At 49.3% G+C, this 27,934-nt stretch overlaps 1 protein-coding gene and 1 long non-coding RNA gene across 5 annotated transcripts in view; one reads left to right on the top strand and one right to left on the bottom strand.

Moving 5' to 3' along the window:
- The window catches only part of Susd4 (sushi domain containing 4), a 132,025-nt gene that overhangs the window by 13,848 nt on the left and 90,243 nt on the right, over nt 1–27,934 (bottom strand). For 2 of the 3 annotated variants that reach the window (XM_052737868.1, XM_052737866.1), the window contains 2 exons: nt 27,617–27,790; nt 22,622–22,809 (listed from right to left, as the gene is read on the bottom strand). In XM_052737868.1, the coding sequence (XP_052593828.1) occupies nt 22,622–22,809; nt 27,617–27,790 (362 nt within the window). Of the gene's footprint in view, nt 1–22,620; nt 22,810–27,616; nt 27,791–27,934 lie in introns of all 3 variants that reach the window. The other variant, XM_052737867.1, reaches the window with a different exon arrangement.
- LOC128110096 (uncharacterized) lies at nt 130–20,454 on the top strand. 2 transcript variants are annotated; one of them, XR_008218037.1, is made up of 2 exons: nt 130–13,023; nt 15,443–20,454. It is a non-coding gene; the product is annotated as an uncharacterized LOC128110096 (long non-coding RNA). The 2 variants fall into 2 exon arrangements; XR_008218036.1 differs by having other exon boundaries at nt 14,812–20,454.

The following is a 27,934-nucleotide window of genomic DNA, read 5'->3' as shown; positions in this document are numbered from 1 at the left end:
CCATCACCACCACCACCACCACCACCTCCTCCTCCTCCTCTTCCTCCTCCTCCACCTCCCCCTCCACCTCCACCTCCACCACCACCTCTACCTCCACCACCACCACCATCACCACCACCACCACCCCATCTCTCCTCTGATTTCTTCCCATGGATGATCTTCAGCTTCTTTCAGAGTGTACATGGCTGTGAGGGTCTCCTCAAGACCAGGCAGCAAATGCCACAGTCAGCAACACTATGGAGGTATTTTAGAAGCAGAAGCCCACGCTGTCCCCACCATCCCTACATGGCCCAAACATTTCATTTGGTTCCAGGCAAAGGAACCTGAATCACTTCTCCCTCTCCTGTGTACACCAGGCCTACCCCCCATCATCTGATCTCAGGGGAGGTGAACTATTACTTCAAGCAAAATGAAGTGAGAGAGAAAGCCAGTGCATATTCTAAGCACAGGTTTTCCGGAGTTAGCACTGGGGTACCTGCCCTCTTAGGCAGAGAGATGTGCATAGCCTGCTCTAGGCTTGCTGGACTCTTCCTTTCTTATCTAATCTGTTCACTATATTATTTTATTTGTTTTAAATGTCATTTATTCCCCCCCCCCAAGAAAAAAACAACTGAAATGGAATTACATACTGTCTTCAGATGGTAAATACGTAAGTCAATGGCAATTTCTTTGGCTGAGAAAGCCTTCTGCCTGTCTGCTCAAAGGAACTTTAGTACTGCGTATTCACATACTTGAAGAGCCAGGATGGAGTGCTAGCCTGCATAACCCCCTAGGGAATTTAGCAGGCATGACTGATAGGAATCAGAAGTTCTTTTGTGTGCAGTAAGATCTCAAATGTATGCCGGAACTGGGGGTGTACTCTCAAAGACAGGGAAAAATGGTTAGGAGACTAAAGGCCAAGCATGATGCTTCTTCTGTAATAGAAATGGGATGTGTACACATGGGATTAGGGGACGCTGAGGATTCTCCAGAAAAGAAGAGGCAGAACGTTCATGGAGGCAAGTGTGGTGGTTTGATAAAAAATGACCCTCATAAACTCAAGTTTGAATACTTAGTCATCAGAGTGGTCCTACTAGGGAGGGATTAGGAGATGTGGGTTTATTGGAGTAGATGTGGAGGAAGTTTGTCACTGGGGGTGGGCTTTGAGGTTTCAAATGCTCAAGCCAGGCCCAGTGTCTCCCTCTTCCTGCTGCCTGTGGATCTGCATATAGAACTCCCATCCAGAGTCTCCGTGCTCCCCACCATGATGAAAATGGACTAAACCTCTGAAACTGTAAGCCAGCTCCAATTAAATGTTTTCCTTTATAAGTGTTGCCATGGTCATGGTGTCTCTCCACAGCAATAGACCACTGATCAAGACAGCAAATGTGACTGGTTAAAGGGCCCAGTGTGAGTGAGGAATGAGGGAAATGGGAAAAGGACCAGGAAGAGAGGGAAGCTGTGGGTGAAGCAGTCTCTACCAGGAGAGGGTAGATCATATGGGGGCATCACTGAGGTCTCAGTTCCTTCATGTGGATAATGCAGGACATTCCACTGGAGTTTGGTCCCACCCTGACACTAAAGATTGGATTCCACTACTGCGAACTTGGGGGCTACAATCTTCTGGATGTCTGGGGATACAGCTTAGATGTATAGCCCTTGTCTAGCATGCAGAAGACCCTAAGTTTGATCCCCTGAACTACAAGAAAAAGAAGGAGGAGAAGAAGGAATAAGATGGAAGGAGGAGGAAGAAGAAGAGGAGCAGGAAGAAGAGGAAGAGGAGGGAGAGGAAGAAGAAGAAATAATTCACCAAGTCTCCCCAGAGGTTCAGTAATATTTCTTGATGGTGTACAGTCAGTAGCTGCTCTGTTCTCCTTCCTCGCCTAAAGGAACCATGGGTTTCCTGTCAGGAATGGAAGGAATTACCCATGAGAAAAGCAGCAATGGACTGATCTCAGTTGCACCTGATCATGAGTTCTCTCCTGGGACCACTGGGAGGCAGTGGAGAGAGTCCAGCAGTACCAGGGATGCCAAGGATCTGCTTACATCAGCTATTCAGGGAGATGGCCTTTAGGCTGAAATCCAGAACAGCTCTGTTCCTGGTGAGGTCTCAGATTGGAACCCAAACAGCAGCTGTTTGCTAAGAGTCCACAACAAAATGAATAGAAAAATTGATTTGACTTTGTTGCAGCATCCATGGGCGGTTTCAACTTGTCTTTATTTAAATGTAATCTAACTACAGTTGAATCTAACAGCTAAAGATGGGACCTGTGTTACAGCTTCATCTTCCCACTTTCCTTCAAGAATCCACGTCCACTACAGATTGTTAGTAAGAGTCTGCAACATACTGGAAAACAATTGGTAAAACACACAATTCTTTCCTTATAGAGATGAATACTGGTCTCATCACAAAGGCATCTGTATTAGTTACTTGTCTGTTGCTGTGATAAAACACCATGACTGAGGGGACTCATGGAAAGAAGGGTTCATCTGGGCTTCTGGTTCTAGAGGGATAAGGGTCCACCTTGGTGGGGAGGCATGGTAGCAAGTGGTAGGCATGGCGGCTGGAGCAGGGAGTGGAGAGCTCATATCCTCAATGGCAAGCACAAAGCAGAGCAGAGCAAGCTGGATATGGGCAAGACAATAAACACCAAAGCCCACCCACAGCGACACACTTCCAGCAAGGCCCGTATCCTCAGCCTCCCCAAAACAGCGCCACCAACTGGAGACCAAGTGTTCTGATACCTGAGCCTATGGGGGACATTCTCATTCCAACCACCACAGTACCACCACTTCATAAGGCAAAAAGACCAGGAAGAGCTCAGGCAAGGGAGTGCTGGGGAAGAGAATGTGCTGGGCAGAGGGGGTGGCACTCTGAAGGTAATTCAGAGTCACTGAACAGGAGCCTGGATGGTGCCATGTGGGACAGGAGGGCCACACAGCAACCAGTCAAGGACAGAGTTGGGACCGTGCACAGGAGGTCTACAGTCTCACGTTAAGAGGTTGGGATTCTGTCAGAAATGTGATGGGATGCTGTGAAGAGCAAGGCTTGGCACAGTCTTAAAGCCAGGTCCGGCTTCTGTGTGTATGGCTGGCAGCTGGGGTATAACACAGACCTGCAGAGTTATGAGGACATGGTTGACATGACCATTCCAGTTATTTTTCTACAATAGGTTTTTGATAGACGGATTTGGGTGCCCCTGGGAGAAGAGCCAAGGACGATGGCCAGATTTTGGATCTGAGTTGAGGGGTACCAAGTTCAGCTGTGTTCTTCTTAGGTTGGAGCTGCCACTGAGAGTCAGTCGGGCATCCGGAGAAAGGCCTGGGTTAAATTTAGAGCTCAGCAGTCATGAGCAGAAAGACAATTTCTGGCCATGGGACCGCATGAACTCACGTAGGAGAAAGTAGAGAAAGGGTCCCAAGTCCAAATGCAGAGACACCGGGGAGAACAAAGAGGCAGGCAGAGGGTGCTAGATTGCTTCACAGATGCTGAGAGGGAGAGTGACAAGGAAGAGTGAGCGCTCCCCAGGGAACTGAGGACCACAGGAGGGAGGCGTGACCATGGGTTTGGCTACTGGTGACCTTGAGACTTGGTGGTTGAAACAAATCCATCTGGAGACAGTGCAGTGAACGGGGCGTGAGAAGAAGTCTGCTGCGGGGAGGCAGTGGATGGGGCGGCTGGAGGGTCAAAGAGGACCCCAGAGTTCTGGACCTTGTTCATGGGTGGTGTATGGTGGTGGGAGTGGTCCAGAATTGTGGACAAGACTTGTCACACAGGTAGAGGGGCTGAAGGAGGGCACCCATGTAGAAGATGTGAGGGGATGGATCACACATGAGCAGGGAGGCTTGTTTTCAAGGAGGAGCCAGATCTGGGCACAGGCCTGAGTAGCTCCAAGGCCAGGGCAGTAGAGACAGGCAGACTGTGCTCTAAAGACACCTATTTTCTGAGTAAACTATGAGGAGGCCATCGTTTAGCACCTGAGAATTATGTATTATTTATCATAGTCCTTAGTCCATCTATATATTTCAATCCATGCAAAAGAGGAAAATGAACCTTCAAAACAGCCTCGGCTCCTCATAAATGTTCACACAAACAGAAGGGGTCTAAGTGCAGACCATTATAACCTATGCTCTCCAATGTTTCAAAATTCTTCCAAGTCATGAGCCTCACAGCTTTCACTGATCATTCCTCCTCACGTATCCCAAAGGCTCACACAGTCCACAGAGGTTTCTCATGTAGGAAAGGGCTGACCCCTTAGATTATGCATCCACCTCTACCCCACACGGTTAGCGGCAGAGGCTGCTTGCTGCTTACCACAAGCCACACTGCTCTTTTATCTCTGAGTTCTCTTCCAGCCTGTGTTGTCCAGGGCCCCATGTCTGTCTAGGTTCAAGTCAACGGACTGTGACTAGATGTAACACACAGCAACCAGTACCATGAGTCCAGGCTAGACCCATGAGACTCTTCCATATTAGCTAGAAGGGAAATGATTTCCCAGAGCCCGTGGATGCCTGATGATGAGAAGATGTACTAACTGACCAACGCTCACACTACACTGCACCATGAACATGAACTTCTGTCTTGTTTACGCCCCAGTCTGCCCCTTGAGAACGTCTGCACAGTCCCAGCCTTCCTTGCACTTGGCCTAAGGAGTAAGGAATGGGCACAGGTCTGCTCCGTGAAGCAGCACAGTGGGCACTCTTGATGTGTCCCATACTGTTGTCATAGCCAGTATGCGCCCTCATTGCCACATTAAAGCTGCATTTGAACGATGTCTTTTTAAAAGATTGTTTATTTTGTATACACGAGTGTTTTGCCTGCGTGTATGTATGTCTGCATGATGGTGTCCAATCCTTTAGAACTGGAGTTACAGAGAGCTATGAGCTGCCGTGTGGGTGCTGGGAATTGAACCAGGGTCCTCTGGAAGAGCAGCCAGTATTCTTAACCACTAAGCCATCTCTCCAGCCCCGTAAACAGTGTCTTAATGTTTTAAGCCAGTGGTTCCTCAGCCCCAACTGCATACAAGAATCACTTGAAGAACTCTGCCTAATTGGTCGGGGCTGGATTGTGGCTTTAGCTAGCTCTCATGAGTAATGGTAATTCTAATGGGCAATTTTTGGGTAATTCTAATGGGCAATCCAAGTTAAGATGCCCCACTCTGTGTGGTTGTGATAGACAGCTGAGGCAAACCAACCTCCTTCCACTTACCAACTGCTGGATGCAGGCTCAGCACATTCATGCTGGATGCAGGCTTAGCACATTCATGCTGGATGCAGGCTCAGCATATCCATGCTGGATGCAGGCTCAGCCCATTCATGTTGGATGCAGGCTCAGCACACTCATGCTGCAGAGCTAGTGTGTGAACTACAGTGCCTTGATATCTGGTCTGGTCACCTTTACCAAATTCTTACTATTGGAACTGGAGTCCACAGACTACCAGCACTGGATGAGCTAGGAGCACATTAGAAGTGCAGGCTCTAGCCACACCCTAACCCACTGAATCAGAAGCCTTGCGTTAGAGAAATGCCCTGGCAAGTCACTCACAATGAAGTCTGGGAAGCTAAGGAAACTTTGAAGATAAGCCTAGAAGCGAGAAGTAAAGAAGCTGGTACTTAATGCCACAATCTGGCCTTTAAGAGCAAGGCATGGTGGGAGAAGATCCATGACTGCGTGTTGACATCGCCTCCAGGCAGCCTACCGTACCATCTATAAAGTTCTACAAGGGGCTATGGTTTCAGGCAGATATGTACAGAATCCCTCAGCCTCTGCCCCTCACAAGATCTGCAGGCCTCTAGACGTCAAAACTGCCATTGTGGCAGCTGTCCACAGTCCGACCCAAGTTTAGGTAATGAATCCAAGAAGTTGGATGGACCCCCGCATGCCAAAGTCATAGTTGTTTCCAAGGTGACATCTGAAACTTTGCTCTTAGCTCAGGGAAAATCAATAAACGTTATACAGCACATTACATTTTCCACTTTTGTTGTAACAACACAGAAAGCCAATAAATGTGTCCACCCAAGGAAGCAAACCATCATGCGGCCGGGCTCTGCCTGTTTCCAGGTGTTCACCTGCTCTGAGATACGCTGAAAGACGCAGTTCAAGATCAATATTACCCAGCAGCCCCAAGGGGGGGGCTGTGATCTGCTCTCTAGCTCAGAGTCACTGCCATGGGGTGTCCCTGAGGAAATACTGAATGCATCTGATGACAACCGTTAGACTTCAGTGTAAGAACAAAAATGAGGCTTCACAGAAGCAATGTGCTATGCATCTGATGTCACAGTCATGCAGAAGCCATGGAAGGGTGCACAGGTGGGGTGAGGCAGCTGTTGGGAACCTGCAATTTCCTGACAGTCTTTGCAGCAGGGAAAGATGGGCTGAAATCAAAAGGTGACATGCGTTTCTGTGCTCCAAAGATCCAACTATTCCCTGAAATGGCAGGAGCCTCAGTTAAACTGAGAGTGGTCTTAGCCAGGTGAGACTACATCTGTGTGTTGGAATGTTCTGATGTCTGGGTACCCTTTTCCACACATAATCTGCTCCAGTTGGAATTCCCGATGTCCATCAAGGCTTCTTTGTTTCTTTAAGAGAGAAATCAGGGGCTCAGGATGAAAGGGAGGAGTGTGCTCCACAAGGTAGACAAGAAAGCTCACACGTAATAGAAAGTTTGTCGCTTGTCTTTTCTGCCTCTCTCTGCAGCCCACAAGAGCCTGTACCACCAGAGACCATGTGAGATTCAAGGTTGCTAGGATATCCTGGTGATTCCCAAACTCTCCCTCCACAGGCTAGACCAAGGTGGCACATAGATAAATCAGTGTGGATTTTCTGAATCTCAAAATTTTTGTTTGTTTGTTTTTGAGACAGACTCTCACTGTGTAGCCCAGGCTTCCCCTAACTCTTCCTCTCCTCTCCTTTCCCCTCTCCTCCCCTCCTCTCCCCTTTCTTCTCCCCTCCCCTCCTCTCCTCTCCTCTCCTCTCCTCTCTGCATTTCCCTTAATTATAACAGAAATTTCGATTAAAATCAGAACAGTGAACATTTTAATGACAAGTCTGTAGACCAGATTCTAATAGTTACAGTGCCCCTCATCAGTTACTTCACATTAAGTAAAATTTCTTAAATAAAAAAAAAAAGAAAGAAAAGGAAAACAGAAACAGTGCTGTACTTGAAGGGAGCACAAGATTAAGTATTACAACTTTATAACCAAATTATATCTAGCACCTTTAAAATGACACTAATAGCCCCGTGTAACTGTGAATGCACTGATGGCCGAAATATAGCCCACAAGTACGGTGTGATTTACAGCTGCATGTCAACACCTCCCCTGGGCACAGTAGCCTGCACAGTGGACATGTGTTTGGTTCAGGCTTCTACACTCAGGGCTGAAAAGAGATCTGGCTGAGTCCCTTAGGTTCCCAATCTGAAAAGATCCCACTGAGGCCATAGGTGAGAGAGACATTAGTATATTTGAGTTGGACAGAGTTCTTCTGACAGACAAACTAGTACCCTTTTCAGTCCAATCCAGAGCCTTCCGGGCCAGGGGAACACATGATTACAGGCTTAGGAAGCCACCCGGACTTGACTGCAGCTGTTCAAGTATCACAGCAGAGGCAGGTGAGGCATGGCAGCCTAAGTTCCCCACAGTGGACACTGGCTTTGCAACCAAGGGGATCTAGGCAACTCAGGACAGTGAAAACATGGTTTTCATTTTATTTCTACGTTCGCTTATTTGTGTGTGGAGGTCAGAGAGCAGCCTGTGAGAGTCAGTCCTTTCCTTCACCCATGTGAGTTCCAGGAACTAAACTCAGGCCATCCGTCTTGGTAGAGCACCCTCACCTGTTGGGGCGCCTTCCTGCGCTGCTCATCGCTCTTAACCCACAGTGACAGCAGGGCCGAGCAGGGATGTCTGCGTGTTAGGCCTTCCTCTTACCACTCTTTCAAGCATTACGGATTAGTCCTCTCCAGTGTGGTTCTTATGGACACCTACAAGGTCACTGTGCTGGCTTTCTTATGAGTGCACCCATCTTTATCACAAACCCTGGAGCCTCAGGTCTTCCTTTTAACAAGTACAGCCAAACAGAAACACCAAGAAGCAGGCTCAGCAGGCAACAAGTGAGGTCAGGAAAACAATCAGATGCTTTTCTAATCCCTCAGCATTTATCAGCTCTCGAGGTCCAAGGTCATTTCCTACCGGGAGATTCCACCTTCTGGTCCCACCTTCTCCGGGGGCCCACATGATCCTCAACTCTTGATTCTCTTGCCTCAGCCCCTCAAGTGGAGACTTGAGGTTTTGTGCCATCATTTCTTCTTTTTTTTTTTTCCTTAAAAATTGGTGCTTTCTTGTTCTGATCTTACAGAAAGTCCCAGCAGGTGAGGAAACAGTCAGCTGATAACAAGGGGCAGGACTTGGTCCCGTGTGAGTGTATAGACACGTGTGCACACACACTTGGGATGGGCTTGTAGGTTATGCATAGGAAATAGCCACATCTCAGTCTACGGACAGTGCTTCTAAGATTCATGTTAGAATTAAGTGTGCCAGGATCCTGCAAGAAAAAGTGCATGCCATCCGGTGAAAAGCACTATAGTTTTACGACATGTGGACAAATCTTGAGAAGCACTGAAGAATGGAAACGACGGAAGTGTGAGAGAGAACAGAGAGAAGAGACACAAAGAAGCCAGAACAAATCACTGTCTAACGAGACTCCAGGAGGCTTTGCTATTGGCACCGTGTGAGTGGCCCTGGCCTCAGGTCTTGGCTCCGATCCTGAGTGGCCAATGGACCTTGGGGATTTTCCTTTCTGTTTTCTGTTCATTTCCTGCACTTTATTTTCACGTCCTTTCCGAGCTTCTGTCAGCTGAAGAACCCGGATGGCGATGCCTACGCCGCAGGGGATTTTATAAGAGTAAGAAGCAACCCTGTAAATGAGCAAGCATGGAGTGTCCGGCCCCAAAGTAGATGCTCAAGAAAAGGAGGCAGATGATGATTTTAGCCACAGTGAGAGCAATCAGAGAAAATTCCAGTGCAAAAGCCACATTCAGTGAACACCTACTATGTGGGAGCCACCTACTATGTAGGCCAATGAGGATTTAGCTCACTACATTCTGACAAGGAGTTTGCAGAGGAGGGCTTCTTATGCCTCTATCATTCTCCATCTTGTAAAGATAGGGTCTCTCACTGAGCTTGGGGTTTGCCATTTTCAGCAAGGCCCCCAGGATCGGCCTGTCTACCTCCCACCTCCCGCCCAGTACTGGATGACAGAGGAATGTGAGCTACTGGCAAGACAATGTCTTCCCCAAACTCTTCCATGTCACAGGAAGCTGGGGGCCATTTAGAGTCAGGGGGATCTTTCTACAAAACCAAACCCCCCATACAGAAGGAGAAAACGAAAGCTGGGCGGGTCGGGCTGCCCGTAACCATAGCACTTGGGTGGCTGAGACAAGGCGCTATGAGGTTCAAGATCAGCCTGGGTTACAGAGTGAGGCCCTGTGCTAGTGAGCTCTGACAGAAACAGCTAAAGAAGAATTTATTTTGGTTAATGGTTTATGCAATGGTTCTCAACCTTCCTAATGCTGGGGCCCTTTAACACAGTTCCTCATGGTGTGGTGACCCCAACCATAAAATTATTTTTGTTGTTACTTCATAATTGCAATTTTGCTCCTGTTACAAATTGTAATGTAAATATCTGTGTTTTCTGGTGGTCTTAGGTGACCCCTGTGAAAGGTTGAGAACCACTGGTTTGGGGGATACAGCCCCCTCTCCCCCCAAGGTACCAAAGGTGTGATGGGAGTGGCTTGCAGCTGTGGCAGTGGCAGGCAGCTGGCTGCATGGCCTCAGCAGTTAGGAAGCAAAGAGCTTACATAGGGAACACACCCAGCCTGCATCCCCCCCACCCCACCCCACCACCTGTACCCTAGGCCCTACATCTGACAGCTGGGCCCCATGTCCAGAGAGTTCAACAAGCCTCCAAGTCAGGGTTTCCAGTTGGGAACCAAGCCTTCACACCCATGGGCCTGCCTATATGAAACATTCCATATTACACTGTAACAGGCCCTGTCTGTAGACAAACCAAGGCTGGGCAGGAGGGAGAGGCCGGCCAGTAAAGCTCTGGCTGCACAAGTTGATACACAGAACCCCCAGAGCTGGGGGGCTGGAGACAGGCGGATGTTTAGGGTGCCCTGCGTAGTCAGCCTTGACGCCTCTGTGATCTCTAGGCTGACAAAAGACACTGTCTCAAAATGCAAGGTGTATGGGGTCTTCCGCCCATATGTCTAGTGCCTCTGGAAGAAGCGGAAGGCGACAGTGGTGGTGGTGGTGGTGGTGGTGGGGTGGTGGTTCTGAAGGGCAGTGGGGAAGGGGCAGGAGCTAGGAAAGAGAAGGAAAAGGAAACAGCCAGGAAGAGTGACCCCAGAGCACTCTGCCAGGCTGGCACGGCCCCACAGTGATGGTGATGGAGGGATTTATTACTTTCTGTGTTGTTCCTGATTGCGAGAGGTTTTATTGCTATGAAATACAAGTCATCCAATGTCCTAGGGAGGAGAGGAGGAAATAAATCCTGCCTAGAGCAGGGCTGGAGAGATCCTAGGGTTTAAGGACAAACACGGAGAATTTCCCACTTGTAGTGGCCATCTATATCCCAAGCATAATGAAGTCGCCCCTCTAGTGAGGGGCTCAAAGCACTGGTCACGCCGATGATTCTCTCTGTGTCTTCCAGGGAGTTGACATTTAAGCCCTGCAAAACAAAGGCTTGCTCATCTGCAGGGAAGAACTGCAGGTTCATGGTGAGAATATATTTTACTGAGGATCCTGAACATGGTAAAGGGAGCATCTACCGCATCTGCCCTACACAGGAACCGCCAGACCAGCGGCCTGCCAGGTGGGAGTGGAGGGATGGGCTGTGGGGAGCAGACTCTGGTCTGGTAGGGGGCGATTTTCCTTTGGAGTCCTCTCCATGGAAGAAGAATCACCTGTGCTGTTCCTCTGACCTCAGTCGAAATTTCTCCCCTAAATGAAGTTTAAAAACAAAACCATTTCATTGTCCAAGTCCAGGAGAGATGGAGGTGGATGGCCACATTTCCAGCAAGACATAAAGGAAAGAAAGGAGACAAGGTAGGCCTGCCAAGAGGCTAAGTCTAGTGAATGGTGGGTCCACGGGAAGAGGAGGAAGGGGAATCTGGGCCCATCTATGAGTTCTAGGAAATGAGCCTAGAAACCAACAGCCACAGAGTCCGAGACCTGGGGTCTACTTGAAAAACTGGAACAAAGTCTTCTTCTGTGTGTGTGTGTGTGTGTGTGTGTGTGTGTGTGTGTGTGTGTGTGTGTGTGTGTTTCAATGTACATAGGCATTTTGCCTGCATGTATGTCTGTGCACCATGAGCATGCCGTGCCTGAGGGGGCCAGAAGAGGGCATCAGATCTCCTGGAAATGGAGGTGAGAGGGTTACGAGCCACTGGGAATGGAACCCAGGCCCTTTGGAGGGCAGTCAACCACTGAGTCATCTCTCCAGCCCCAAAATGTGTATGTTTAGAAGAAAAAGATCAGTGTTTCTAATTCAACATAGGTAGAAAAAGACCAGGGGAAGGGGAGGAGGAGAGGGTGGGAGAGGGGAGGAGAGAGGGTGGGAGAGGGTAGGGGAGGAGGAGGAGAGGGTGGGAAGGGAGGAGGAGAGGGTGGGGGAGGAGGAGACTGTTCTCAGTGTTAGGGCAGAGTTTCTCTGAAGTACAAGCGTCTGACTGAGGAGAGTGGAAGACATCACTGGTAATAACTCATCACAGAAGAAAGAAAATGTTAGGTGCAGCAATTGTGCAGAATGCTGGTGTGGCGTGCAAGCAGCTATCTGCTCGTAATCACTCTGCTGTCATGTAGAGCAGTACATGGAAAAAGCATTAGGATAATTTACTGTTGCTTATGAACAATAAATTAACAGGACTGGCTGTTATTTTGCATTTCCTGCTAATACAATACTCTTGAGGGTCACTGGCAAGGAGGCTGCCAGGCAGACAGTGCCGGCGACAGCCATGTCACTGTGGGGGCACACAGTGACCAAGGGGAGGAACATCACTAGCACTGTGTCCAGACCGGAGCACTGCATCTGCGCTCACAATTGACCTCCGAGTGTTTCAGACAGGACTTCGAGAGCCGATCCCTGACGTGGAGCAAGCCCACGATTTCCTCTCTCCCAGGCCCGGGAAAGGCACACTTGTCTTCAAAGCAAATGGAAATTCTTTTGGTTTTGAGAATAAGATTCCCCCAAGCCCCATCCAGCCTTGACTGGTGTGAGCCAGGCTCCTGACTGAGGTTATAAATCAACCATCGCCTGCACAGCTGAAGGCTGCGAGTCTGAGAAGAGGTCCCAGGATTTTTATGATCCCAGCAAATCATTCCTCCACTCTCAAGAACTCAGGGCACACTTTCCAGGGTTTTATGGCTAAGTGTGGTGGCACAATGTTGTAATCTCAGCACACCAGAGGCAGAGGCAGGAGGATTGCTGCAAGTTTGGGGCCAGCGTCAGGTACAAACCAACTTCTAGACCAACCAGGGTTACACAAAAGGCAAAACAACAAACAAACAAACAAAAATGTAAGGAAACCCGACCAAAACTCTTCTTTCAAAAAATCCCAAGTAGGAACACACTATGTAAAAAAACCAAAAAAAAAAAAAAAAAAAAAACCCAAAACCAACCAAACAAACAAAAAAACCCCAAACAAACAAAAAACAAAACAAAACAAAAAACCATCAAACAGAGCCGGCTGGAAGAGGGACAGCCCAGGACAAGGCTGCAGGGGGCGCTCTTTTGCCAAGTGCCTCTCTGGGTCTCAGAGGTCGGTAATCCCAAACCACCAGACCCCTCTGTCAAGTGTGAAGTGGTGGAGGAGGGGATAGCTTGGGGCCAGCAGATAGAGCCGAGGCCTCCTTCCACTTCCCTCTGTGGAAGTGGATGCCCCACTGCTGTGTCGGGGAAAGAGGAGAGCGCAAAGGCGTCCGCTGCTCTTCCCTTCACTTTCTGCTGATTCAATTTTGTATTGTATCCAGCTGTTGCCGGGATGGCGGGTGAGTCTGCGGGGAGCCTCAAGGGCCAGGAGAGGCTAATGGAGACTGTGCCCCGGCCAGCTGGTCGACTCAGAGGGTGGGAAGCTGAGGGGGAGGGGCTGGGTGACCACTTGGTCACTGCTATTATCGCTACAGCTGAGGAGGGCAAGACTTGAATTCTAATAAGCTGAGCCCCAAGCATTCAATACAACTCTGGTTGGTACTGGAGCTTTATCTGGGGAGGAGAGAGGGAGGAAAGAAAGGAAAGGAACTCCCACAGTGCCCACCACTGTATGCAGGTACGCAGGGCATCTTGGGGACAATCATATGCCATTACCGCCCCACCTCCCCCCACAAACACCTGCAAAGCCTTGCATACTAAAACTCCACACTACAGTGAACAGTGATGGATAAGGAAGATGCCTGTGTGGCAGAACAGGTCACTCAATGGCTAGGTCTAGTCTCTCTAAAAAGACAATGGGAAGTTCAGGGAAAGAGCGCCATCTTGAGGCAGGGCTGATTCTTCCTTGTAGGTGACACCCAACGCCCAAGGGGAGTCACCCAGCCTGTTTCCTTTCTGTAAAAAGACTTAGTACTTGGAACTGCCTCAAGACTAAAGAAAGATGACAAAGGGTGTGCCTGTTTCTCAGATGACCCTCCGCAAGCAGACAGGATGGATAGCTGCTCCTAGTGGAGCGAGGCTGACTGACTGTATGACTGAATTGTTTGGCCTCCCCAAGGGGACACGCATGTCCCAAATCAAAGACACCCCCTCCGCTCCACACACACACCTCTCAGAGGCAGCCCAAGTGAGGCACCCTCCCTGGGCAGAGTGAGCCCTGGTAAAGAACAGTCAGGAAGGGGCCTCTGGGCACTAGAGGGCTACAGGTGAGGTGTCAGGAGGTTTCAGGAGATACGTGTTCTGGAATGTGGTTTTTCTTATGCCTTTCTTCCTGTCCTACTTCAAGTCCAGACAGAGTAGTTTACAGTGAATTCAGCCGAGATCTAATCCGGGGCTTGGGGAAGGACGGGGAGCCCTCTGCAGCTGGTACCACACCTGCTCTGACTGTGACCGGGATGTGAGCACAGAATAAAGGCACCACTGTGTGAGCAGGAGGAAGTACCTCAAACTGACAAGAGATCCAAGGCAGGCTGGGGTGTGAGAATACGCCTGGGGCCAGGGCTGGAAAGAGAGGAACTAGCTTCTAGCAAGGAGTCGCTCAAAGGACAGTGACGTTCAGGGTACTGTTTCCTCCTGCCCAAGAATGCCGGTACAGAAGGGGGAGGTGATGGAGAGGCATAGGCCCTCCCCCAGGGCTAGCAGCTTGGTAGTGTCAGAGCCTAGGGCTGTGTGTGTGGACCTCAATGGGCACAGCACTTCCAGACTTCAAGGTGACAGCCAAGCCAGTTGCAATATTCCCATCCACCTCCACAGAGGAGGTGTTCGAGTGTGGATGGGTAGGGTGGGCAAGAGATGCAGTGATGATGTCTACCGCTTTGTCTCCTGTGATCCCTAATTCAAAATGAGCATCAGGAAGCTAGTGATGGCCGCACAGACCTGTAATCTCAATGCTTCAGGGGTTGAAGTAAGAGGACAGCAAGTTTAAGGCCAGTCTGGGCTATCTGGAGAGACGGTCTTTAAAAACCAGGTGCTGTGGATATAGCTCTGTAGTAGGGCACGTGCCTGGCATGCCCAAGGCCCTGGGTTCAATACCTGGCTCCCCCCGCCCCCCCCCCCGGGCGGGGGCACACTGTCAGATCCATGATGTCCCTGAGGTGACTCTTCTGCCATTTCCTTTGTTCTCAAAGTCCTAGGTGGGATAATCTATAGAGAACTAAGCTGCGCATCTAATCCAAGCCTTTCCTATTTGGACACCAGGAAGGAAAGAGAGATTCCGAGTCTCCCTTGCTTGCCTGGTGAGAGGCAGCAAGACATTGACACACATGAGCCAGAGGACTGGCTTGAATAAGTGAGCTGGTAACAGTGGATTTCATCATGGGCCATGATTGACAGCCACCTTCTTGGAAAGAGGCTGGATTTTCAGTGCTCTCAGTTTTCCACCTACCACGCTTAGGGGTGAGAGTGGGGTGCTGGGTGTGTGAGGTGGGGCAGCCTGTCTCCCAGGAGCTCTCTGCTGCAGGCAAAGAGAGGCCTCTTACCCGAAGGTGCTCAGATTCCTGCCGCCTCTGCTTTGAAGTCCCTAGATGCTTCCTGGTGCAGGTGAATCCCGGAGGGAGAAATCACGACAGGAATCTCTCAGGCTGGTCGCCTCTGGTACATGAATGTGTTTGGACTTGGGAACAAAGGATGCTACCAAATGAGTCCTCCACATTCAAGCTGGCTTTGAGCTTTGATCTCAAATTGGAACCTTTCAAGTTGTTTCACATTTGGCCAAACAGGTTCTTGGGTTTCTTGTTTTCCCTCCTTTTCTTATGAAAGAATGCCGACCTAAAGGACCCTGGGCACTGGTGGCTTCTGAGGAGACCTCACTGCAGCTTGCTCTGTGACTGCATCATCATGGATTACACCTCCTTCTCTCCCGGTGAGCTGGGCCATGAATAGGCATGGGGGATCACTCTGGGCTCATGATTCAGAGGACTAGTCAGCTTTGCTCCTGGCACAAATGCCAGGCATGAGGCCAAGACAGCCTTGACTACCCGGGACATTACTGCTCACATCACAGACCAAGCGTCTAGAGTGGCAGTTCTCAACCTGTGGGTTGTGACCCCCAGGGACCACCAGAAAACACAGATGTTTACACTATGATTCATAACAGCAGCAAAGCTACCTATGAGACAGGAATGAAAATAACTTTATGGTTGGGGATCACACAACATGGGGAGCTGTATTAAAGGGTCACAGCCTTAGGAAGGTGGAGAACCACTGCGCTAGAGCACTCTGCCCCTCTGCTGTGGGAGGCTCTGTACGTTGTGAATGTGTTGCTCTGATTCACTGGTAAATAAAATGCTGACTGGCCAGTAGCCAGGCAGGAAGTATAGTGTAAGCAGGATAAGCAGAGAGGGGAATGCTGGGAAGCAGAAGGCTGAGTCAGGAGACGCAGCCAGCCGCCGCTGCCGCCACCGCCATGAGAAGCAAGATGTAAGGTGCCGGTAAGCCATGAGCCATGTGGCCACTTACAGATTAGTAGAAATGGGTTAATTTAAGACATACGAACTGGATAGCAAGAAGCCTGAGCCATTAGGCCAAACAGTTTAGGAAGGTTAGAACTACTGCTCTAGAGTACTCTGTCCCTCTTGGGGAAGATCAAATGGAAAACATACCAGCCTCTCTGGAGATGACCCATCCAGCAGCAAGTGGCCCACCAGTACAACGCTCTCAACTCTCAGAGAACCAGGAAAGCCTCACTTTGGAAGCCCTTCTGCCTGGCCTCAGAGCAGGCAGCTGGCACCCTAGATAGCGGACAGACAGGGTGGGTATTCTGAGCTCACCTCCACCTGCAGGCGGAGTGGGTCTCACCAGGAGTAGCAAGAGCTCCAGGAACCCCAGAGCAGCAGAGATCTTAAGTAACTAACTTGTCTCTGGGTCTTGTAGAATCCACAGCAGCTAAGCATAAAAACGTTTGCTGGATGAGTACATGAATCTCACTGGCATTTAATTAAAATAGCAAACAGCGCTGGTTTGAGTGTCTTACTTTTCAAAGCCTAATCTCCACAGAATGTGTGGTCTTTTCCAGAGGGAATCACAGCCCCACACTTTATTTTTAGAGATCTACTGAAGGAAGGACTTCCAACAGGAGGTCTAGGTCCTCTAACTCAGCGTTAGGGACTGACTGCCAGTGAGACATGACCAGCCCCCATGTAATGCCATCATGCCTTCCCTTCCGTGATGGACTGTAATATCCTCTTAAAATGGGCTCACAGTTGAGAGAGTGCCCTGAGTCTCAAAAGAGACTGTGGACATTAGAACAGTGTTAGGACAGTTGAAGATTATATGGGGACTTCAGAGGCTGGACTGAAGGCCTTTTGCACTAGGAGAGAGGCATGAACTTAGAGGAGCCAGCAGCAGAACACTGTGGTTTGGATGTAAAATGTCCTGTATAGGCTTGTGTGTCTGAACACCTGGTGTCCGACCGGAAGGCTGGAAGGTTGGGGAACCTTAGGAGGTAGAAGCTTCCTGTAGCAAGTGGGTTGCTGGGTGTGGGCTTTGTGACTTCATAGGCCAGCGTCACTTCCTGCCTCTTCTCTGCTTCGTGAATGTGGACACGATGTGACTAGCCAGCTTGCTCTTCTGCCACTGTGCCTTCCCATCACCATGCACCATATCCCCTCAAAGTGTAGGCCCCAAGCAAACCTGTCCTTCCCCTCAGGAGGAGAGGCGGGGGTGGAGTGACTAAGAACAGAGATCTTCAAGTATGTAGGAACCATAAGCCACAGATTCTAAATTCCAAGTTCATATTTCAGTCATCGGTTCTCTTGACCTTGTCACTTGCCTGGAATATGCACATGATCTGCTATCCCTAATCCACCATTCAGGGAAACTGTTGCCAGGGATTTCTGCGACTGGATATGCACGGTGCACGCACTACTTCTAGGCCACGCAAAAGCCTGGATATCAGAGAATGTTCCAGGCACTAAACACTTTCTGAGGGTTCGTCCTCCAGAAGAAGAGCACTTTTCTGAAACCACACACAGCTGGCATCCCACACAGTCCCAGTGTTTTAGGGATTCTAGACAGTTTTTATCTTCTTTTCCTCAGCTGTGTGCCCACCGGCTCCCCTTGAACTTGGCTAGTTCACTTGCTTGTCTGATGCCCCCCACTCTCCTCCCACACTCCCACCCTTCAAGCCCTTGGGCTAGCACTCTCTACATGCTAAGGCATCCACCCAGCCCTGTGGAGCTTCAGAAGGCAATCCTTCCACACAGGAGAGGCTCACACTTCCTGAAGTTCAAGGGCAGACAGAGACCACACCGCTGCTGCTCAGACTCTGGGAAAGTAGAGAGCCACGTGTCTCCGGGCAGAAATTGCACTTTGCAACTGTGATATCTCCCACTACCCCCCACCCTCCTACCCCTCCCCAGAGCAGAAGCTCCGACGTGCCCTTTGGTAAAGTAGCTGCGTGTGGATGTGCAGACGACGGCAATGAGGCCGGTCTCCAGATGCTGAGGTCTGCCTTGCTCTCCCTGTCCGACTGTCAACTCTGCAAATGACTGAATTACGTCCTTTCCTTTCCTTGCAGTTCCCCAGTGCCTGGGTCAGTGCCGCTCTGGGCCTCTGGAGTGTTCAGTAAAGAGGTAACGAAGTTCTCAGCACTCGGAAGCGGGCGACTGCTCATGCTCACTAACGAAGATGTTCCGTAAAAATAACATTTGGATTCGGTGTGTACGTGTGTATGGGACAGACAGACAGAGGTGACAGCCGTGGAAATCAAGGGGCCTGAGAAGGGGAAGAAGTAAGATGCAGCCGCATGAGGACAAACACACAGACCTACAAAAGACGCCAACACAGAAGGGCCCATGGAGTGCCTTCCTCCCCCAAACGGATCAACACATTCACCTGCTACAGCAGGGGTTTACAGCTTTGTGTTCTCAGAGGCTAAATCACATGATATGAACACGGGGACACGTGTGTCTTCCAGAATGTGTCCCCTGACAGCCAGACGAGTGTAACAGTGCTGAGCTCCCAAGGCACAGTCTTCAGACTGGTCCTCGGAACTCTGACGCCACTGCCATGACCTCGCCCTCCTCATGGAGCCTGACCTTGATGAGGGGGTCACCCACATGTTGGCTCTTCATCACCCCACTAGGGAGGAGCGGTGCCGTGTGGTAGACGGAGTCATGCACAAGAGTGTGTGTGTACAAGTCCTGCACAAGGTGCCACGGCCTCAGTCTGAAAGGGACCAACAATCTCTGCCTAGCTCCCTTGCCGAAACATGGCTCCACTGTAGCCAAGGATAGCGGTACTGCTGGGAGGCAGCAGCAAACGCCAAGAGCCGGACGGGCCTCCCTCCAGCATGTCTCTAGGGGGACAAAGGACTAGAAAGACAAATTCCTTCCCATGCAGCAATTAGTTTAATTTTTTTACACTTCAAACATGACTATGAAAGTATCAGACCGTCTTTCTGCTAGACTGTAAGGCCATCTGTACACCTTAATTAGACAAGACCGATGACTTCCAGTGACAGAGGCCCAGGCTGGAGTCCCAGCTCCGTCATGTGCTCGGACCAGTCACTGAGCTTTTAGAGGCCTGAGTTTGCTCATCAGCAAGATGGGGCTGAGAGCAGAAAAGAGATGTTTGGAGGACCAAAGGACAAGGTGGTGAGAACCTGACACAGCTCGGTCAGCTCTCCAAGTTAACTGGCTGCTGTTGACGGGAGGTGTTTCCAAACACAGATGAGAATATGCAGGCAGCCAAAGGGCACCTGAACAACCACACAGTGTCACCACGCATGAGCCTTAAAGCCTGGACACTTCATTCATCGTCATAATTTACTTAGGGTGACTTTATACCTAAATCTAAGAGTTATGGTAGACCCTTGACTAATACTAGGTTCTAGGCACTTCCTTAAAAATATTAAATCTGGCTGTTACACAGAGAAATCCTGTCTCAAAAAAAAAATTAAGTTTGTTATCACACCAAAGCCTTCTAGTTCCATGAAGTATGATCATTATCACTTTCAATTCTATTCGACTCTTTTCAGATTTTTATTATTTTAAATCATGTGTGTGTGCGCACTCACGTACACACGCACATGAGAGCAGATAGGTGGAGGCCAGAGGCAAAGGATTCCCCTGGAGCTGGAGTCACAGGTGGTTGTGAACCACTCAACATAAGTGTGGGAACCAAACTCAGGTCCTCTTCAAGAGTAGTGTGTGACCTTAACCACTGAGCCAATTCTCCAGTCCCATTTCATTATTTTTGAGATGTAGTTTTATGTAGCCAAGGTTGGCCTTGGCTCACTGTATAGCTAACGATGGCCTCAAACTCCTGAGTCTCTTGTTTCAATCTTCTGAGTGCTGGGATCCAGGCGTGTGCCACTATACCTGCTTTATGTGGTATTGGGGATTGAACCCAGGGTCCTCTGGGTTGTGCTGAGCAAGCAACTGGTCAGGCTGAATTTGGGGACAGCTGAAGTGATGTGCATGAGTGACAGGTCCACTGATAGTGGGAAGTGGGGATAAGTAAGAGGTATAGAGGTTGGAGAAAGCTTTCTACAGCACCGCTGTCCACATCCACTCGCTGCTGGGGTCAGGGCACGAATGATTTAAGAGCCCCCAAGAGCACACGGTACAGAGCATAGTTAGGTAGTTTTTACTATGCCATAAAGACAAATCGAATCATATGAAATGTGTGCTTCCGAAGACAGGAAGAAGGGGAAGGTGGGTGACATGTGAAGGGGTAGATTACCAGGGAATGCTGATCTATGCTGTTTCCTCAGCAACGGTATATAAACAATGCATGAAAGGAAGAATGAAAAAATGTCACTCCCTGCATGACTTGGTCATGAACCTCTGTATTCTGTTTTAACTCAGTGCTCTCATTTTTCCTTCCTTTCTTTTTTTTTTTTTTTAATAGACAGGATTTTGTTTTGTTGCTCAGTCCCAACCAATCCTCCTGCCTCTGCATGCTGAGTAGCTGAGCTGGGATTACAGGTGTGCACTACTGTGTCCGATCACTATTTGCTTGAGTTTCTGTGTGGTCCTGAGTATCAAGTAACCCTTTGGCTTACTCTGCCTGTGGGTTTAGACTCGTAGCCTTTATACTTTTGGCCTTTGTTGCTCTGGAAGGGCTTGTGAACTATTTCCTTGGCTACTTTAAAGAGATGGGCATTAAAAACAAAGATGCAAAAGTTATTTAAATGGTGGGAGGTTCGGGGGGAGGGGGTGCACTGAGTGGCCTTCTTGGTACAGGCAGCCATCGGCAGGGTTTCCAGATCCCTCCTTGGCCAGAGCTGAGGCTGGTAACAGAAACAGTCCATGTGTTCAGCAATGGGGCCCATTTCCAGCATAAGCTGCTCACAGCTCCCTATTTACAACCTTAGATCGCTGCCTCTTGAAGTCAGATTTTGTTTTATGTCTATCCATATCCTATTCTCTAGGCTCCATAAAAAGCTGCTCTCCAAGTCCCCAGATGAAGCTTTCTGACTCTGACTACTTGAAATGCAGTTAAGGCAAATTTGAAAAGAGCCTAAAACAGGCATTTCAAATTGATAAAATCATAACAATGATATCTTCAAACTACCTTTGATTTCTGGTTATGTGAACAGGGAAATCCTCCAGGAACTATGAAGGTGGGTCCTTTGGTGACAGCCCACACACATCATGGCCCATCGGCAGTACGTGGACAATGGGGAGGCGATAGCACTGGAAACAAGGGTGACCTTGTCTCTGGACACTAGGCTGGCCAGCTTTAGCAAACTGAGGTACAAAACAGCCAGTTCTATTTGGATTTCAAAACACACACACACACAAATACATACACACATGTATATATTCTAAGTTCCTACTGAATGCTCCTATTGAAAACTTATCTGTTGTAAGCAATTCAAATATACCAGGGCATCTCACTGTTAACACCTCGACCTCTGTACCTATAAAATTTGGGAGATAGAGATGTGTAGGGACTTTACAAATGAATGGCATGGAGTGGCCATCCCAACCTCCCACCTCTTCCTCAACTCTTCTCTAGGGAGGCTCCATGGCTCTGGCCGGCCCCTCTCCGTGTCTGTCTTCTCTTCAGAAATAAAAGCCTTCTCTCACCGCTCCACGAACTTTCTGCCAACCTCCACTCCCAGCAGCACTCTCCCAACCCCACTCCTCCTGAGGGCTGTGGCAGGGAAGCAGGCAACTTTGTGGCTGTAAACTTGGGGGCACCGGTTTGCTTCGACCTGCTATTGTTTGGGGGGGGGTTTGGTTTGGGGCAGGTTTGGAGGGGGCTCTGGAATGGAAGTTTTCTAACCCCGTCATTTTCTCCCAGAGACTCCTCTCCCACCCATCTACTCAGATGTTAAGAAACACATCAGGAGAGACTTGGAGCCCTGAGACAAACCAGGGCTGAAGCTGGATGTCAGACTTCAGTGGCAGAGGGTGGTAGGGACCCCAGGACACTGCCCAGACTCTGGACATGGGAGCCCTGCCTCCCCACACCTACAACACAGACCTCTGATTAGTGGTCTTTAGCAACAACACCTTATTAACCACACAGAGGTCATAAAAACAGGGAAGAGATGGCTCTTGCTTTCAGACTTCCAAGAGTGTCTTATAGCCAAACATTTATGGCTCAGCTATCAATGCACGAGAAAATGAGAGGAACAATGCCACAACAATAAACGATGGGTGAGACAGAGATGGATGGTGCCACCGTGCCATCTGTTATCATTTGGTGCAGAGAAAATTAATTTTGAAGGCATTTCATTTAACTTTGCAATATTTTGCAGCCTGACATCTGATTATTTCAACTTCTTCTATTTGCCTTCTTCCCCTTAAATCTAAGAACGTGGTGGGCGAGTCGGTGGGGGTGGGGGGCAGAGGGCAAGTCTGATGTGAGTATAGCTCCATGGCAGGTGGATGATCTGGACCTAGGCAAGCAAAAGTCACTACTGGCCACAATGAGACGCCTCCCAACTAAACATCCGCTTCCAAAAGACTTATATGTGTTACCTTCCAGAGCAAGGCACCGGGGTGGGCTGGACGACCAGATAAGGTTGTGTAAGCATTCGAGATACTCAGAACCCTCGAGTTTAAATCCAGGGAAGCAGCGATAGGCGATCACAGTTCCCACGGGGAAGGAGGTCTGGAACTCCGAGATGTTCACGTAGCCATTGGAAGAGGCTAGAGGTCTCAGGCAGCCTGTGAAACGTGAAGGGAAAATGGAAAGGTTTCACTAGGCTGCCTCTGCATACATGCACACAGCGAATGGCACAGAGGAACTCTTTGGGATTGTCCCTTGGCAAGAAGAGGGCATTGCAGACTTGAAATGGCACCACAAGGGTCAGATAGAGGGTTAGGAGGAAGAAGGGAGGCAAGAGGCGTATGGTTTAGCACACCCCTAGCCAGGTGAATCTGTCCCAAATGGAAGAGCTTGAGGGGCTTTTATAAACCAGTGGTGCCCAGGCTCCATGTGCAGGAGGAGAGCCTGCGGGTCACTCCGTGTTTATGAAGCTCCCCATGTCATTTAAGGTGACCTCAGGGATGAGGGCCACTGAGGCACCCTAGGAGGAAACAGACATTACAATGGCTAGGGGTTTGTGACTCGGGCGGGCGATGTTCCAAACTCAGTCAGAGGACAGGATCCTGCTTGGGCTGGTACTACTGGATTTCTGGATATCTGGTTTTACGTGAAATAGGCCAAGAGTCTTAAAGTGTGCTGGTTTTCAAGCTTGAGAATTCCCCAGAGGGATGGAGAGACACTGACCCCAGGTCAAATGTCTCAGCAGGCCTCAGTGGAACCCAAGCATATGCATTGCTAATGGCCCGGTGGGAGGGGCCTCTGAGAAGCACAGCCTTCCAATGGCTCCCACAGAACAAGTCCTGTGCCATCAGAGAACAAATGGGGAACTGGACTACTACTTCTAAACCACCGGCTACCTTTGGGTGAATCTAGTGAGGTCACTGGAGAGCACAATGACATCACAGGGCGACATTCTTCCGGGGGCAAGCATGTGTGTGAAGCAAACGACGTGTAATGAAAATACCCGCTTTCCCGGACGGCTGTCGGGCACAGGGTTTGTATTCTGCACAACGGCAGATGACCAAGCGCTCCTCCAGAGGTGGCTTTCGTTCCTCCCCACCCCCCCACCGGAGCTGAGGACCGAACCCAGGGCCTTGCACTTGCACTTGCTACCACTGAGCTAAATCCCCAACCAGAGGTGGCTTTCTCAGACACTGTCTCCAGGGGCTCTCTCAGCCAGCTGCTGCAGTGCCTGTGCACCAGAGTGAGGAAAGGCCTGAGGCACCAGGGGTGCAGAGCTTAGGGACAAACACAGTCACTCACACTTGCAATTGTTTGGTTCCTACCTTACTACTGTGCCTTGGGCCGCCAAGGTCCACAACTGGAGCAGGCCCTGACTCAGAACCACTCAGGATGTTTCTAGACCCTCCCCACCCCTGCAACCCTCAAAGCAGGAGAACTCAGCACCTTTTTACTCCATCTCATGGTTTTCTCAATCCCTGCTACGTGTGTGTGTGTGTGTGTGTGTGTGTGTGTGTGTGTGTGTGTATGTGTATGTGTATGTGTATGTATATGTGTAGTGTTTGTGTGTATGTATATGTGTATGTGTGTGTATGCATGTATGTGTATGTGTATATGTGTAGTGTTTGTGTGTATGTATATGTGTATGTGTGTGTATGCATGTATGTGTATGTGTATGTATATGTGTATGTGTTTGTGTGTGTTTGTGTGTGTATGTATGTGTGTTTGTGTATGTGTGTATATGTATATATATGTGTGTATGTATATGTGTGTGTGTGTGTATGTGTTTGTGTGTGTGTGTGAGACAGTATGTACATGTGTGGAGACTGAAGACTGATGTTGGGTGTCTTCTTCTATTGTTCTCTCTCCTTTTTTGAGACAGAATCTCTCACTGTCCCAGAAGGTCACTGTCTCGGCTAGGCTGGCTGACCTAGAGATCTCCCTGTCTCTGTGCCCCCAGTGCTGGGACACAGACGCTTGTCGCCGTGCCAAGCCCAGCTTCTGTGGTCCTGGAGATCCCAACTCAGGTTCTCATGCTTGCAGGTACTTTGTCAACTGAGTCATCTCCTGCGTTCCCTCCCTTGGTTGGTTTTTAATTTTCCTGAGCTAAAAACTGGTAATGTTTGCAGCAGATGTGGTGTGAAGAGTTGGGGGGAGGAGTGGAAATCAGGAAAAATGGAATCAGTAATTGAGAAACAGCAGACAAATCCATTAGCAGGCACAGAAGGAAGGCATGGGATGCTTACACAGTTCAGGTGGCTGACAGGATGCCGGCCCAGCACTCACTGCGGAGATGGGGCTCCAGCTCTCAGCTGCTTCTCAGGAGATGCCTGGTCTTTCCCAAATCACAACTGCTTCTGCCCCACAGCGGGCAGGGCAGGCAGATACTCTCCAAAACCTAAAGTAGCTGCCAACAAATGGCCTCTGAGCAGCCTGCCCTCCACTCCTCCTGAGGAGATGGCAGGAGCTATAATTTGAGCGGCTAATCAGCGCTGAGAGGGAAAGATATGCTCACTCTTGGTTGGAGACAGCCCATCCTAAATCTAACAGTGGGAAACAGGCTTCCACTCAATAGTTCAGTGGGATTCCCATTTGCACTTCTAGATAATAGAGACATGCCCACTGGAGCTTTAGCCCGTGGATCTATAGGTGCAAATAAAAGTTCTAGAATGAAATGTCACTCTTAAGAGCCAATTACAATCCACCAGGGGGCTCGGAGAGGTGCCAGGCTGTCTGCAGCAACTCAAGAATCCTGCTCTCCTGCGTTGTGCCAGCCAGGCGGCCAGAGGAAGGCTGCTGCAGCCACAGTTGGCAGGATTGTCTCCAGCAGCAGGAACACACAGGATGGGCCGTGGCCACAGCACAAGCAGGGCACCTCCCCTGCGGGATGGAGGGCTCCGACGAGGGACAGCTGGGCTGGGGCCCCTGGCATCGTTTGAAGCTGCACATCTCTTAAGAGTAACCAGGTGCAGGCCTGGTGGTGTAAGCCTATCATTCCAGCTACTTGGGGGGACTGGGGCAAGGGGACCACAAGTTCAGGGCCTATCTGGGTGATAGAGTGAGCTCAGGGCTAGCTTGGGCAATGCAGTGAGCCCTTCTTTCAAAATCAGGAGCCAAAAGACGAATAGGGGTGTAGAGCTGAGAAGCAGGGCTCTGACCTCGCACGTGTGAAACCCTGGATTTAAATCTCAGCAAGACCATAAATTAAAAATAAAAACAAAAAGCATAGCCAGTCATCTCTCTTGTTGCTGACTTAGAAAAGTTATGTCTGGAGCAGAATCTGAGAAAGGGAGAGGGACCCAGACTGGCCAGACAGCAACAGCGAGGCACTTATCTGAACTCTTTAAAATGACACCCCAAAAGGCCACAAGGAGAAAGAATTCCTAGGGAACACACTGGATTTAAGCAGTAAAAGGGGAACCAGAAAGTGCGAGCGGCCACAGAGAAAGAATGTGGAGAAAACAGGGCCGCAGGGAGTGGCGGCAGTCTGGGGTGCTTTTCTTCACCCGTTCACCAAGTCATCCAGCCCTGGAATGAATCTGTCCCTGGAATTCATCTGCGGCTAATGATGTTTATTTGCAGGAGGAGCCCAACCCAGGCGCCAGCTGCTTGTTTTGCAGGCGGTCTCTGAACAGATAAATAAAACCCACATCTCTATTAGGGCAGGCTAGTGACAGGTCACAGGGCAGGGAGTGTGGTGGCTGGGCTCCTCTGTCCTTCCAACCATGAACCCTCTGTCCCTTCACAGGGCCTCGACTCTTAAGCTCCCGTGTAGGAAAACAATTTATTTCTGATGACGGGGCACACAAAGCAATATCAGGGCCTGCCAGTTGTGATTTCCCAGCACAAAGTTAACATTCACCTCAACTTGAAGATGCCAGAGCTGTTGGAGCACATCTGAATGCCCCCCGCTTCTCCCTCAAATTATGAATTATGCATTGGCTTTTTTGGTCCTTTAGACCAAGTCACATGTCAAAAAATAAAATCAGAATTAATGTGAACTCAAGGGCTTATTTTCAAAAACAGGTCCCCCTGTATACGGTGGCTGGGGCAAATTTTTAAAATGTGAAAGGATAAATACTGTGTGGTTTGCAAGTATTTGAATGTGATTTTTGTCTGCTTTTCGTGCATTATAAGAAGGGATAACATTATGAAGAGAAAATAGTCTCTGTAAGATGGGCTTACTATTTTCTCACCACCTCTCAAGTATTACACCTGCAATTTCCATTAAGTAGACAACAATTCACCTATGTGTTCACAGCCAGTTACAAAGCCTCCAAATTCTTTTCAATTTATTATTATTATTATTATTGTTATTGGAGGGCATGCACATGTTATGTGTGCATGTGTGTAGGCACACATGTACAAGCCAGAGTGCCTATGGTGGTCAGTTCTCTCCTACTTTTTTTTTTTTTTTTTTTTTTTGGTTTTTCGAGACAGGGTTTCTCTGTATAGCTTTGCGCCTTTCCTGGAACTCACTTGGTAGCCCAGACTGGCCTCGAACTCACAGAGATCCGCCTGGCTCTGCCTCCCTAGTGCTGGGATTAAAGGCGTGCGCCACCACCGCCCGGCATCTCCTACTTTTTTTAGTGCATTCCAGACAACCAACTCGTGTTGCCAGGCTCCCCAGCAAGCGCGTCTCCCTGCTGAGTCCCTTCACTAGCCCAACTCTCCTAATTCTTACACTACTGTACTGGTTTTCTATGGAAAGGGAACGATGCCCAACATACTAAAGAATAAGGACTCTCCTCTCTAGACTGGGAAACCTCGGTATATGGTGCTGACCACCATAAGGAGCGATGAGATCCTAAGAGAGGTCACAGAAAGATAGGGCAGGACCTAGGTGGGGTGACTTTGTATCTTTCTGCCATAATCTCCGCCGCCGTGTGAGAAGGTCATGTACATGCACCTTCTTCAACGCAGTCAGGACAAGTCCAGTTGACAGTAGTGGCCCCCATCTCATACCTTGACAGATGGGCAGGTTACTCCATGTCCCATCATCACGACATAATGAAACCATGTTGTATAGGTCAGGGTACCGGATCTTGAATCCCTCATGACAGGCGATGATTAACTTATCTCCGTGTCTATACGTTTTGTTGTGAATCTCAGCATCTTCAATTTGGGGGATGCGGCAGTCTGCAAGAAAAGATGAATATTACTTTTTTTTTTTTTTTTTTTGCAATTTAAAATGGTTCATAGCTTTACAAGGAAGTTCTTGTTTTCAGCCCTGGTCTCAAACTACACAACAAATAGATACATGGTATCTCACCTGTCACCAGA

The sequence above is a fragment of the Peromyscus californicus genome, unplaced genomic scaffold (assembly GCF_007827085.1).
Source record: "Peromyscus californicus insignis strain IS unplaced genomic scaffold, ASM782708v3 Scaffold_14__1_contigs__length_90479793_seg_2, whole genome shotgun sequence".
NCBI classification, from domain to species: Eukaryota; Metazoa; Chordata; class Mammalia; order Rodentia; family Cricetidae; genus Peromyscus; species Peromyscus californicus.
The sequence above is the reverse complement of the archived record's forward strand: the minus strand, read 5'-3'. Positions and strand labels throughout refer to the sequence as shown.